The sequence below is a fragment of the Eulemur rufifrons genome, chromosome 17 (assembly GCF_041146395.1).
Source record: "Eulemur rufifrons isolate Redbay chromosome 17, OSU_ERuf_1, whole genome shotgun sequence".
Taxonomy (NCBI): domain Eukaryota; kingdom Metazoa; phylum Chordata; class Mammalia; order Primates; family Lemuridae; genus Eulemur; species Eulemur rufifrons.
In genome coordinates this window covers 54385513-54399190 of record NC_090999.1, presented here as the reverse complement: position 1 = coordinate 54399190, position 13678 = coordinate 54385513, and the positions used below count along the sequence as shown (strand labels likewise).

The 13678-nt window shown below is 37.4% G+C and overlaps 1 protein-coding gene across 1 annotated transcript in view; it reads right to left on the bottom strand.

Annotated features, from left to right (window-relative positions):
- ATG10 (autophagy related 10) overlaps positions 1 to 13678 on the bottom strand; it is a 228269-nt gene that overhangs the window by 171877 nt on the left and 42714 nt on the right. The window contains exon 2 of the mRNA XM_069492512.1: positions 3044 to 3151. Coding sequence (XP_069348613.1) covers positions 3044 to 3151 — 108 coding nt within the window. The remainder of the gene's footprint in view (positions 1 to 3043; positions 3152 to 13678) is intronic.

Here is a 13678-nt window from a genome sequence, read left to right as displayed (position 1 = left end):
TACTATAAACAAACATTTGCATGCAGGACTTAAATAAACATAGGTTTTTATTCCTCTTAGATAAATATCTGTAATGGGATTTCTGGGTCATGTAATAAGTACATGCTTAACTTTTTCAGAAAAGGTCAAACTGTTTTCCAATAGACATGCACTATTTTGCATTCCCACCAGCAATGCACGAGAGTTACAGTTGTCTGCATTCTTGTCAGCTCTTGGTATTGCCATTTTTTTCATTTTCATAAGTATGCAATGATATCTCATTGTGGTTTTAAAATTTTTTGCACTATTAAATAAATATATTGAGTATATTTTTATATTTTTATTGTCATCCCCATATCTTCTTTAATGAACGTGTCTGTTAAAATCTTTTACCCATTTTTAAACATCAAGTTGCTTATTTTCTTATTATTGAGTTTCAAAGGTTCTTATACGATCTGGAAACAAATCTTTGTTACAAATAAGATTTGCAAAATATTTTGTCCCAGTCTTTTCTTCTCTTAATAGTGTTTTCACAGAGGTGAAGTCTAAAATCTTCCTCTGTTATTTGGGAAGGGAGAGGGTGAGCTGCCTACTAGAGCTACAGCAGTAAAGGAAGCTTACAAGGACGGATGGTGACTCCAAATGAAATCATTGGACCAAGCAAAAATAATCCCAGGGATTTCAAGGGGTAAGAGAAGAGTTATGGGTTTCACTTTTTGAAGAGATAAATTAAAAAAGATAAAAGAATAATGATTAAAAATCATAATAGTCAATGGATAGTTTGAAGAGTGTTAACAATATTTGGATTCTATTGTTCATACCACATAATCTACCTTCTTTTCACCTAATATGAACATTTAGTCCTTGTAATTAAATAGTCACCTAGAAGTTCATTTTTAATACCTGCATCCATCATAGAGATGTGCCATAATTAACTAATCCATTACTTTTGTACATTTTAGTTGTTTTCACTTTTTTGCTATCATAAATAATAAGATGAAAATACTTGCAGGCAAATCATTGCTTACATTTTTTATTATGAGTATTTGTCTGCAACTTACTTTGATGTAAAAACATTGCATCAAAAAATAAGACGTATTGATAGATGGATAGAGGGATCAATATATGATAAAGCAAGTACAGCAAAATGTTAATGGTAGAATCTAGGTGGTAAGTATATGGATATTCACTGCAAAATTCTTTCAAGTTTTCCATATGGTTGAAATTTGTTAGAAAATGTTGCAAATAAAAAAATGTTGGAAAAACTTATGCTTTATGAGGCTAAATTCCTAGAATTGGAATAGATTATTCGTAGTATGTGCACATCCTTAAACTTTGTGAAGTTAAAACATCAACCAGAAAGTGTCAGTTCCCTCACACTGTCAACACAACTTTTTAGTGCTTTTCAAATCTCTGCCAACTTGTTAGGCAAAAACTGGTAATTCATCTTTTAAATCATCATTTTTATGTTAATTTTTAAAACTTTTTAAAGTTAATATATAATGAATTGAAAAGCTTCCTAATATTCTTGGCTTCAGATTTTGATGTTGGTTATTGGAACCATGTAGCAGTAATCAAGATTCAAGCACCCATCTGGGGGCACTTAGCTTATTACCAAGCACAATACCCTTAGGAATAACTCACAAACCAAATTACATTGGTGAAAGTTACTTCCAGGCCAGCATTTAACACAGGCAGAGAGGGCTAATACCCAATTGCCTGATTTAACAGGTCCTGAGAAAGAGCTCTTCCTGCACACGAAAAAAGTCACCTCTCCTATTTTACTAGGATGCTCAGAATTTAAGCATTAGTGATGCCTTCTTTGGTGTTGAAACAATTAGGTCCCCACCAACACTCTTTCAAAATTCAATTATTTTATTCAATATGAGTTCCACATAATTGTGCTTCCATAGGATAGAATGCAGTGGAGCCATTAAAAAGAACTATGGAAATCTGCATTTACTGACATGAAATGATGTCCATGATATACCTGTTCATTGCAAAAAAGCAAGTATGTATATTTGTGTATGATAGAAATGTATGAAAGCATATTTACTAAAATACTAATAGTAGTTACCTATTAAAGGGTAAGTATATAGATTTCTTTTACCCTTTTTATACATTTATCTATTGTTTATTTTTACAATGGATATATACAATTTTTAAACAATAAGTAATAAAATAAGGCTATTTGCATTTTGATAAAAAGAAAATTGAAAATATCCCAGAAAATCACTAAGCCATTAGCACCTTAGTAAAATTTAATTTAGCAAGGTTTTTCAAGTCAAGGTTAAAGTCCCCTAAGGAATGAGACCCAGACCCAGCATATTTTCAATGGGATAGAGAAAAAGGGTTAAAGACAGACCAAGCAAAGAGATCTCCAGTAAGATATTAAGCCAGCCCAGGGATAGGTCTGTATTATCCTGAGGGAATATGACTGGAAAAAAAAAATCAATAGACAACAGAAGGCATCTGTAGTCTTCAGATCCAAGAGAAACCAAAAGTGTGAAGGCTCACTACAGTCTAAATAGACTCAGAGGGGATATTAACTTTGCTACAATTCTTGCTTTCAATATTATAAAAATAAATATCTCCTTATCCCCCTACATCAGGCTCAGGATTCAATGGCAGTTAATTTTTTAAAATATGTACTTAACAGATTTAAATTCTTTTTTTTTTCCCCCGAGACAGAGTCTCACTCTGTTGCCCAGGCTAGAGTGCCGTGGCATCAGCTCACAGCAACCTCAAACTCTTGGGCTCAAGCAATCCTCCTGCCGCAGCCTCCTGAGTAGCTGAGACTACAGGCAAGCCCCACCATGCCAGGCTAATTTTTTCTATATATTTTTAGTTGTCTGGTTAATTTTTTTCTATTTTTTAGTAGAGACGGGGTCTCGCTCTTGCTCAGGCTGATCTCGAACTCCTGACCTCGAGTGATATTCCCGCCTTGGCTTCCAAGAGTGTTAGGATTATAGGCGTGAGACACCGCGCCCAGCCCAGATTTAAATTCTTAAATTTATACTTCACAAAAACTGAAAAGGAGAACATGAGGCATTAAACTACTCACCTCCAAGGGAAGACATGTCTGTCCTTGGCCAGATGTTCCTGGATGTGACACCACAGTCCCATTTTTTATTTTAAAGTGTGTTTTGCACATGTAGCCATCAGAATAGTCCTGTGTGCCATCACCAAAAAAATACATGAGAAAATGCGAATTATTTTAAGAATTCATCATTTTAAAAACTACTTCTCATAAGTTCCAAACTGAGCAATGAAAAACTAAGTGTAATAAACGAGACGAGATAATGTGGATAAAGACTAGTCTATTAGTTTTAAATAGTATTTAAATGACATTTAAACTCATAGAAATATCTTGTCATATAATTAATATTGATTTTCATGGTGTATACATAAAGAACAATTTTCAAAGGATTTGTATCAGATCTGGAAGCCAGAAGGGACTTTCGATTTCAATTTCTTTTTCAAGGCAAGATCTCTATGAAAATGTCCCTGAAAGGTAACTGTACAGCATCTGCCTGAGCACTTCCAGGAACCTGCACTCTTTACTCCCTTACCAACAGGCACTTCCATTTTGGTGCATTGTACATTGACAAAGTTTTGTCTTATACTGCACTGAAATGTTTCCCTTTAACTTTAACTTACTGGTTCTAGTTCAGTCCTTTTCCACAGGCCGTTCTGCAAAGAGCTGAAGAAACTACCACCATTTGCAAATATTCCTTACAAGATATGGTTTCTGAGCCCTTCACTAGTTGAATTTCCCTCCTGTTTCTTGTACTTGCTTTTAAATATACTAATGGATGCTGTTCATCTCACTGTGGGTCAGTTCCATTTTTTTTTAAGGCAACACTTGTTGGAATTCAATAAAGTCATGTGTAAGAATGTAATACCTCCCCATGCACAAACATACATACCAATAAATATTAATTCTCCACCAAATTGTCATACCAATATTTATATTTTAACAGAATTAAAATAATAATTAAGGAAGAAGTGGTTACTTAATCTTCGGAGAAGAGGGAAATTTGGATACAGTGACACAAACACACAGGGGAGAAAGCCACATGACAATGGAGACTGGAGTAGTGCATCCACAAGCTAAAGAATGCCAAGGACTGCCATCAACCACCAGAAGCTACACGAGGCAAGAAAGCACTCTTCTCTAGGGACTCCAGAGAGAGCATGACCCTGCCAACACCTTGATTTCTGACTTCTAACCTCCAGAACTGTGTGTGAATAAATTTCTGTTAAGTCACACAGTTTGTGATACTTTGTTATGGCATCCCTAAAAAACTAATACACTACATTTTTTAAGAGTTTGGCCAGCACCTTAACAATGGTTCCCAGGAAGTTGTGCTGACAACCTGCCAGCCATCACTCAGAGGCCACACTAGTTGTTTGTGATGAGCACCCGTTCTGATTGGCTGGCTCCAACTCATTCTGATTGGTTGATGCTGCTGCCCCAGGTTGTTAAATATTTTTCATATCCTGCCTATAAGGTAAGCTATCAGATACCCAGTACTATCCCTTTTAATTATTTCATTAAGGTTATGCATTTTGTACATGAAATTATTGTTTTCAATTCCAGCTGTACATCATACAACCACAAAGTATACCTTGTGATGGTCTTCTACTGCTGAAATCTTTGTACTTAGACAACATAAATTTAATATTGGCTTAAACAGGGAAATATATGTAGCAACTTTTGTCATTGTTGTTGTTGCTGCTGTTTTACATCAAGTATCCATTCCTCCTTCTTTTGGAACAGTAGCCAATTTTCCTCTGTCCACTGTCAGTGTAGACATGGCCTCCCAGCTCCAGGGACAGGCATGGGACTTCAATCCGGCCAATTAGTCCTGCTGACCCAAGACTCAGGAGGGCAAATGATCTCTAATCAGAGCCAATGAGATATAATTCAGGATTTGATTCAAGGAGGTTAAGGACGGTGGCTATTCTCTTTTCCACTAGGTTTGAATCAGACAGATAAAAAATCCTTTGCAGCCATCATGTAATTAAATGGAACCTGCTTTCCAACACAGAGGAAAGCAAGGCCATGAGCTGCAGAGAGACCAGATTCCGACTATATTATTTACACTAGCCATATCTGGAGCTAGTTCTACCTTCAAATTTTTCAATCACATGGCTCCAAAAAGTCCTTTCTTTGCTTCACCCAATGAGTTGGGTTTTTTGTCATCTGAAACCAAAATAATCTTGGTATTAAGTGACATACATTGTGTTAAATAGTTTAAAAATAGATTCTACTGTATTGTATTGTCACTCTCATTATGTCATTATGACAGATAATCAATAGTTGATTATATAAAATATTTATCAAATATAATCATGCATCATTAATGAGGATACCTTCAACAGGGATTTCACCATTGAACATCATTGTGAGACCCTCATACAGTGTACTTTCCCAAACCTAGATGGTATAGCATACTGCACACCTATGCTATATGGTGTAGCCTATGGGTCCTAAGCTACAAACCTTTACAGCATGTTACTATACTGAATACTGTGGGCAACTATAACACAATGGTTAGTATTTGTGTATCTAAACATAGAAAAGGTACAGTAAAAATATGGTATTATAATCTTATTATAGTCATATACATGGTCCATCATTGACCAAAATTTCATTATGCAGCTCATGAATATATAATAAAACTATAATGGTATGTGTTTTCAAGAAAAAATACTAGCAGTCCACAATTTCAAAATAATCTAGCCATAGAGATAAAAACCAAAACTCTTAGGATATTCAAGAGAACAGTTATGGCTAAACTGTATGTACTAAATATAACTCTTCAAATGATGGTAACCACTCTATTTTGTATTTTTCTATATCTGAGCATTGGTCATACAACCTCTACTTAAGGGAAAATTAAGAACATGATTAATGTTATTAAGTATGAAATGTCCCATTTCCTTATGTACTAAGTTTGATGGTATCTCTGACATTTCACTTTGACACTTCTTGTTTTATTTTTATTGTGAAGAGACATCTCAGACTTTCAAATGCACGTTTTGGCCTGTGATTATCATTCAAAATTTTTTTCAGAGCAATTTTTGTGAAACCATGGATAAGTCAAAAATTCATGTTATTTTCAAATATGGGTTCTGTCACGGAACCAATGTAGCGCAGACAGCTTGAAATATCAACAAAGTATTTGAGAAGGATATGGCTAATGAATGAACAGTATGTTGATGGTTTGAGAAGTTCTAGTGATTTTTAATCTTGAAAATGAGTCACGTGGGCAACCTGAGTGAGACCAAGGTGGATAACGATGAGCTGAAAGCTGTAGTGGAAATGAATGCATCTCAACCTATGCGTGAATTATCAGCAAGGTTTTATGTTACTATCCCAACAATATTGGACCATTTAAAACAAATTGGCAAAGTAAAGAAGCTAGATAGATGGGTTCCACATGAATTAAATGACCGTCAGTAGAGAAATAGTCTGGAAGCTTTCCTTTCTTTGCTGTCATGACATAAAAGTGAACCATTTCTATACCGTATTGTTATGTGTGATGAAAAATGGATTCTTTTTGACAATCGCAAGCATTTGGCACAATGGTTGGATAAAGGTGAAGTGCTAAAACACAGTCCAAAACTGAATATTCATCAAAAAAAGCTAATCATGTCTGTCTGGTGGTCTAGAGCTGGTATTATCCACTACAGCTTCACGAAACCACGTAATCACTCGATTACAAGGGATGTCTACTGCAACCAGTTGGACAAAATGATGAGGATGCTTGCAATTAAGCAGCTGAGTCTGGTCAATGGAGACAGGCCTCTTGCAAGAAAACGTTTGACCACATGTCACACAAACAATGCTGCTCAAACTACCAAAGGCTGGACTGTCATCCACCATATTCACCAGATCTTGCACCAACTGACTACCACTTCTTCCAGGCTTTGGATCACTTCTTGCAAGGAAAAATACTCCATTCTCAACAAGCTGTGAAAAACACTTTTCATGATTTCATCACCACTCACTCTCCAGGCTTCTTCACTGCTGGCATAAACAAGCTCCTATTAAGATGGCAACACTGTGTCAATAGTTTATGCCCACACTTTGATTAATTGTACTTCTCCTTGTTTGAGATATAATAAACTACATTTTTTATTTAAAATTGGATATTTCATATTTAATGACTTAATACAATTTAATAAAATTCTAATTATAATGCAAAATACATCTCCTTTGACATCAAAAGAGATGAATCAAAGATTCCTGTGCCCCTATGTTATAAAATCTAAATTATCTGGTCTCTTTTCCAATGAGTTAAGATACAGGTATGTCATTTTCAATATTACCTATAATTCAAGAAATTTTTATTTCCATTTTAGATAATTTCTAATACTACTATTATTATCTATAGGGAGGTGTAAAAGGGTTTTTGACTCAGCCTGTATTTGGTAGTAATGATTTTCTTTTCAGTATCAATCTCTTAAGAGTCAAGATTAGTCTCAAAAAATTAAATATAGAAAAAGGAGTTTTTATTTAGCATTTTGATTTCCTTTCAAAAATTTACTTCCACAGAAGTAGGTCTTTCTCCTACATTGTTTTAATTTAAGGCAGAAAAATGTTTTGTTCTTCAATGCTGAAGGACGTTTTTCTAGAGACAAGCAAACACAAAAGCATGAGAACTGCTACCCTATGTCAGCCCTGCAGTCCATCTAGCTCAGTAAATGATGTTAACTCCAATCTCCCCTTGGCAATGAAGTTTTCCCTGACTGTTCCAATCAACACTCCTCTCTAGCTTCCCTGCATTCTTCCTGTACTTACTATAGCTTAAAATTTAACATTTAACTCTTCTTTAATTTTTAACATTTGTGAGTTTTACTTTCTCCAACAGATCATAAGCTCAGCTCCTAGGCCCCAGCCCCTGAGGGATGCCAGGGTCTTAACTACAGAATCCAGACTGCTGTTCTGTGTAAAAATCTGAGGCACACAGAGTCTGAAAACATCCTGGACCAGCAGGGAGGATGTAAGAACAAAGGGAACCTTATTGTTTACCCAGTTCAACCTCTTGTTTTAGAGATAAGAGGGTGAAGGACTAAAGCACTTTTAAGAAACCTGTCTTACATACAGCTAATTAATTAGGGGCAGGGCTGGAAGTGGAAAGCAGATCTCTTGACCGGAGCATTATTTCTAGTATACTAAGTAAATTCTGCCAGAGAGCAGTATCATGGCAGAGACATGCTTTTTGACTCTTGCAAAGCGCCTTGCACTTTGAGTAACAAGCTCAAGCAACACAAGTGTGGTCTGGGGACTGGCAGCCACAATATTAACTGGGAGCTTGTTAGACATGCAGAATCTCAAGCCCCACCCTAGACCTCCAGACTCCGTATTTAAATCCCCAGGTGATTTGTGTGTACACTTGGAAGCACTGAGGCATGTATTGTAATCTCTGACTCAAAGAGACTGCAAACTGATGGCATTAATAGTGGTTCTCAATCTTGGCTACCCATTAGAATCAACTGGGGAGTTTTCAAAATGCTGCTGTTGGGGTCTCACCTCAGACCAATTAAGTCAGAATCTCCCCAGCAGATTCTAATGCAGCAGCAGGGTTGAGAACCACTGTACTTTTGCACTCAATGCAAAAGTATACTCAATAGAGTCAACCAACTAACCTGTAGCAGCCTGAGGAGAGAAGGCCACAAACAACTCAAGACCTTCATAAACACCCTAGCTCATTTGGAGTTCCCCAAATGCTAAAATCACCTCTGTTGATGCTCATCTTGGAGCTTTAGCCATGCTAATACTGCCTTTTAAGTGGTCTTTACCACTATCTCAAACCCTACTTTCTGGCAACTTGCCCCCCTCTGGCCTGATCCTCAATAATTGACATTAATCTTGTAACTTAAAATTGTTCCACGTCCGCCTATACTTCAGCTCTCAGGACTCCTTGCTGCCTATCACCACAGAGCAGGTTGCTTCACTCTGTCATTACAGAAGAGAAATTAATAGAAAATGTCCAACTGTTATAAACCAGACATCACTAATAAAAACAGAACATTCCCTCACAGCCAAAATTCTTCCAGTTATCTAAATAGAATGCTCTTCACCTTATACAAAAATAAGGAATAAAGATTTAAGTGAAAAAAAAATCATAAATGTGCTAGATGAAAATACCAGAGATATATAATACATACTTTTTTAAATAGGATAAAACCCAGAATTCATAGAAGATTAATAAATTCTACCACATGCAAACAAATTCTTAACACCATAAAGTCAAAAGACAAATATCAAAATGTGAAAAAAGATATGTAGCTCATATCACAGAAAAGGATTAATTAGAAAGACAAGATGGCTGACCAGAGACACCAGCTGCCAGATCATCTCAGAAAGAAAGAGAAGTTTTAGATGAAAAATAAAATACAAACAAATAAACAATCATAGATCAGATGTAATTCTGAGGGAAAAGCGCCAGAACCTACAAGTGATTCCACAGAAAGAAGTTGTGGAGCAGAACAAGGAGCAAGACATCAGCAGAGGACAACCCCAAGAGGCCCGGAGTCCAGTGAAAAGAGCAGGTGGAGTGGTTTGTTTCTCCTTCCCTCACCTCTCTGGCAGTCAGCAGGCTCTTGAGTGGCTAGAGAGCCTTTCTACCTTCAGAAGCCCAAAAGCTGCTGCCACCAATGAACTGGGAGCTTCCTGAGGACAAAGCACCAGGCTGCCAGCCCCCTTGGGTCACTGCCCATCACCATAGACCAGGGCCAAGACAGCAGGTGCCATATTGCTTCTCCACCCACTGTGTACCTTTGTCCTCCCCAGGGGGCTTCAGCCTCTCAGTTTTCAGCTTGCTCATTCCCACACAAACATTTCCCAACTCTGGCCCAGACTACAGGAGCCACAGGGAGCCAGTGTGTCCCAGGGGATCTGTGTGACTCCAGAGCCTGGACATTCCAGGCAGGCTACTTTCCAGAGAGAGAGACAGAGACAACTACAGTGCTAGCTTTCCTCCATCTAGACTCTTTCCCTTCCCTTCCCCTCTCCTGCCCATGGCTACCAAGAGAGACAATAAAGCTAGGACTCTCAGGAGCTACTGATTCCCCCCATTGGTGCATACATATACCACAGCAGGGATTCCACAGAGAAAGGAGTTCAAACCTTTCCTCTTAAAGACCTGCAGAGGACTAAGGGGTGCTCGGACTGTGAGCTTTCTGCTCCCCGGCCCTCCCCGGCACTGCTTGCCTGGCTGCTCCATCACAGCAAGGCATACCCCAAAGCGGAGGGACATCAAACCTGCTTGCACACTCCTTAGGCAGCCCCGGACCAGCATGCTTCTCCCTGGCATGGACAGTCATTGATCTTTGGGGACCCAGGGACAGGCCCACAGGCCAGATCCTGTACCCACAGGACTTGATAGTATTGCTAGGGAGCATGGAGGAGAGATTTATGAACTAACCTCAGGAGGCAAGGGAGCCCGCTTGGGCAGAACTGAAAAGAGAGTGCAGTGTGGATAGCCACATGCAGAAGAATGAAACAGGATCCATATCTCTTGTCACTTACAAAAATCAATTCAAGATGGATAAAAGACTTAAATATAAGGTGTGAAACCATAAGAATGGTAGAAGAAAATATTAGAAAAATTCTTCTAGATATTGGCTTAGGCAAAGAATTTATGACTAAGACCCCAATGGTAATCATAGCAACAACAAAAATAAATAAATAAATAAATGAGACTTGATTAAATTAAAAGCTTCTACACAGCCAAGGAAATAATGAACAAAGCAAACAGTCAACTGACAGAATAGGAGAAAATATTTGCAAGCTATACATCCAATACAAGGCTAATAACCAGAATCTACAAAGAACTCAAGTAAATCAACTACAACCAAGGGCAAAAGACATGAACAGAAGCTTTTCAAAAGAAGATAGACAAATGGCCAATAAACATGAAAAAAGTGCTCAACATCACTAATCATTAGGGAAAAGCAAAATTAAAACCATAACGAGATGTCACCTTACCCCAGTTAGAATGGCTTTTATTAAAAAGTCCAAAAACAACAGATGCTGGCATGGATGTAGAAAGAAAGGAATGCTTCTACACTGTTAGTGGGACTGCAAATTCGTACAACCTCTATGGAAAACAGTATGGAGATTCCTCAAAGAACTACAAGTAGACCTACCATTTGACCCAGCAATCCTACTACTGGGTATTTACCCAAAGGAAAAGAAGCTATTTTATCAAAAAGACACCTGCATTCAAATGTTTGTTGCAGCACAATTCACAATTGCAAAGATGTGGAATCAACCCAAGAGCCCATCACTTCATGAGTGGATTAACAAAATGTGGTACATGTATACTATGGCATACTACTCAGCCATGAAGAAGAATGAATTAAGGCCTTTTGTAACAATTTGGAAGGAACTAGAGAGCATTATCCTAAGTGAAGTATCTAAAGAATGGAAATACAAACACCACATGTACTCGCTATTAAGCTGGAACTAACCAATGGGCATACATGTGCACAGAGGGACATAAAACTCTGTGGAAATCAAGCAGAGGGGATCGGGGAGGAGGGGACGGGTGAAAACCCACCTAACGTACATAATAAACACTATCTGGGTGATGGGCACATTTATAACCCTGACTCAAGCATAACCAAAGCAACCCATGTGACCAAAAACATGTGTACCCCCATAATATTTTAAAATAATTAAAAAAAGAAAAGAATTAATTTCCTCAATATGTAAGTAGCTTTAATTTCCTCAAAATATAAATAGTTCCAATAAATCAATAAGAAAAAGACCAACAGCCCAATAGGAAAATGAGTGAACGATATACAGATAATTCACTAAAGTAGAAATACACATGGATAAAAATATGTTCAGTGCTAGCCATATGAAAAATGCAAATTAAAAACTATATGATAACATTTTTAACCTATCAGATTGGCAAAGATCAAAAAGTATGAAATAGGCCACACAGACAAAAATGTAGATAAAACAGCCAAGCACTCTCAAACATTGCCAGGGGCAGGGGAGTTTAAATTAGTATAACATCCCTGAAGAGCAAGTTGGCAAAACTATCAAAATTTAAAATGCACATACCTTGGACCCAGAAATGTTACTTTCAGGAATTTGTCTTACAGATATAGTCAGAGATGTAGCAAATAAAATGCATGCAATATTATCTATTAAAGTATAGTTTTAATAGTATAAGATTGGAAACGATCTAAATGTCCATCAGTGAGGATCGGTTAAATAAATTACAATATACCAAATAATGGAATGCTATGCAGCCATAAAAAATGAGTGAGTTCTATAAGTATTGATATTGAATAATAACCAAGATAGATGATTAAGTGTTTAACAGTACAGAACAGTACGTATATATGTACACTACCATTTGTTTACATGTGACTTCACCTGCTCTATATGCACTGAATCTACCTGGAAAGACATCCAAGACCCTGGTATCAGTGGTAACCTTTGAAGGTTTGGGTGAGGAGTGTGGGAGGGTTAGAAAAGAGACTTAGCTTTTAAATGTAGAAGCCCTTTTGTGTCTTTAAATAAATAACACTTCATTTTAAACAAAAAATTAGTTGCCCTTTGTGCATATGCCTGCAAGCCATCACATTGCTGCAATACATTCCAATCTTGAACTTTTAGGGAGAAAGTGTCCTGTAGGCCTTATAGAACTCCAGAGAGACAAGCAAGTTTTCTAGTGCAGTGCTGACTGCATTTTGGATGGAGATCTAAGGATTTCCCAACAGAACATGTTTGGGTCTGCTTTCTTACAAGCGTCAGAGCTATGCCACCCAGACAGCTATGTTATGCCTGCTAGAATACAGCTACCCAAGTAATTATGGGGCTTCTGTTGCAGAATTTTAACAAGCTTTTAAAAATCTTCTCTAGAAAAATCTAAAAGAAAATGGGTGGTTACCTAAGGGTCTTGGCTCCACTTTGGAATAAAGCATTGCATGAAAGACTTAAACTCAAGTTAACTGCCCAAAACAATCAGCTGCAGGAAGGGCTTCACAAGTTCATCAGGAAGGAGGACAAATGAAGTTTCTAGGTCATTGCCAGCACTGATCAAACAAGGCCCTCAAAGTCAGTGGAGCCCTGAGGAATATGCCAAACCTAGGCCACAGATCTCAAGCGATTGTTCTTTGCTGCTGTAGGAGATCAAACCAACACTACCAGTAGCTGCCCAAACTGATTAACCTTGAGGGTGAAAAAAAAAGTAAAAACTGCTGCTGAGAAGCAAAGTTTATACTAGATAGGTCAGACCTGAAACTAATATCTGTCCATTTTGTAAAAATCCAAAGTTTTAAGTAGTGTAGGAAGGTAATTTAAGTACTGTAGGCAGGTAATTGTTATGGATGTAGAAGATCCCCAGGACACAGTCCTGAATGTATTACTATGTCTCATCCCCCTCATACCCCAATAACACTGGTTTCAATTTCTGTGTTACACCTTCCGGATGCATGTGTGGATCCTGGCCAAGGCTGACTCTGATGCCTCTGGTTATGCTGTATACAAAGGGGAGTTAATACAAAGAGTGACCGGATCCAGTCAAAGCAAGTCATGAGTAACTGCTGGCCTCTGGCTCATATAGACAAAAATTCAAAAGACCAAAAACTCAAGAAACCAAGAACCCAAATGTGAAAGAAAATAATATTATAATATAGTTCATCTTTGAAAAAGAACTTTGTA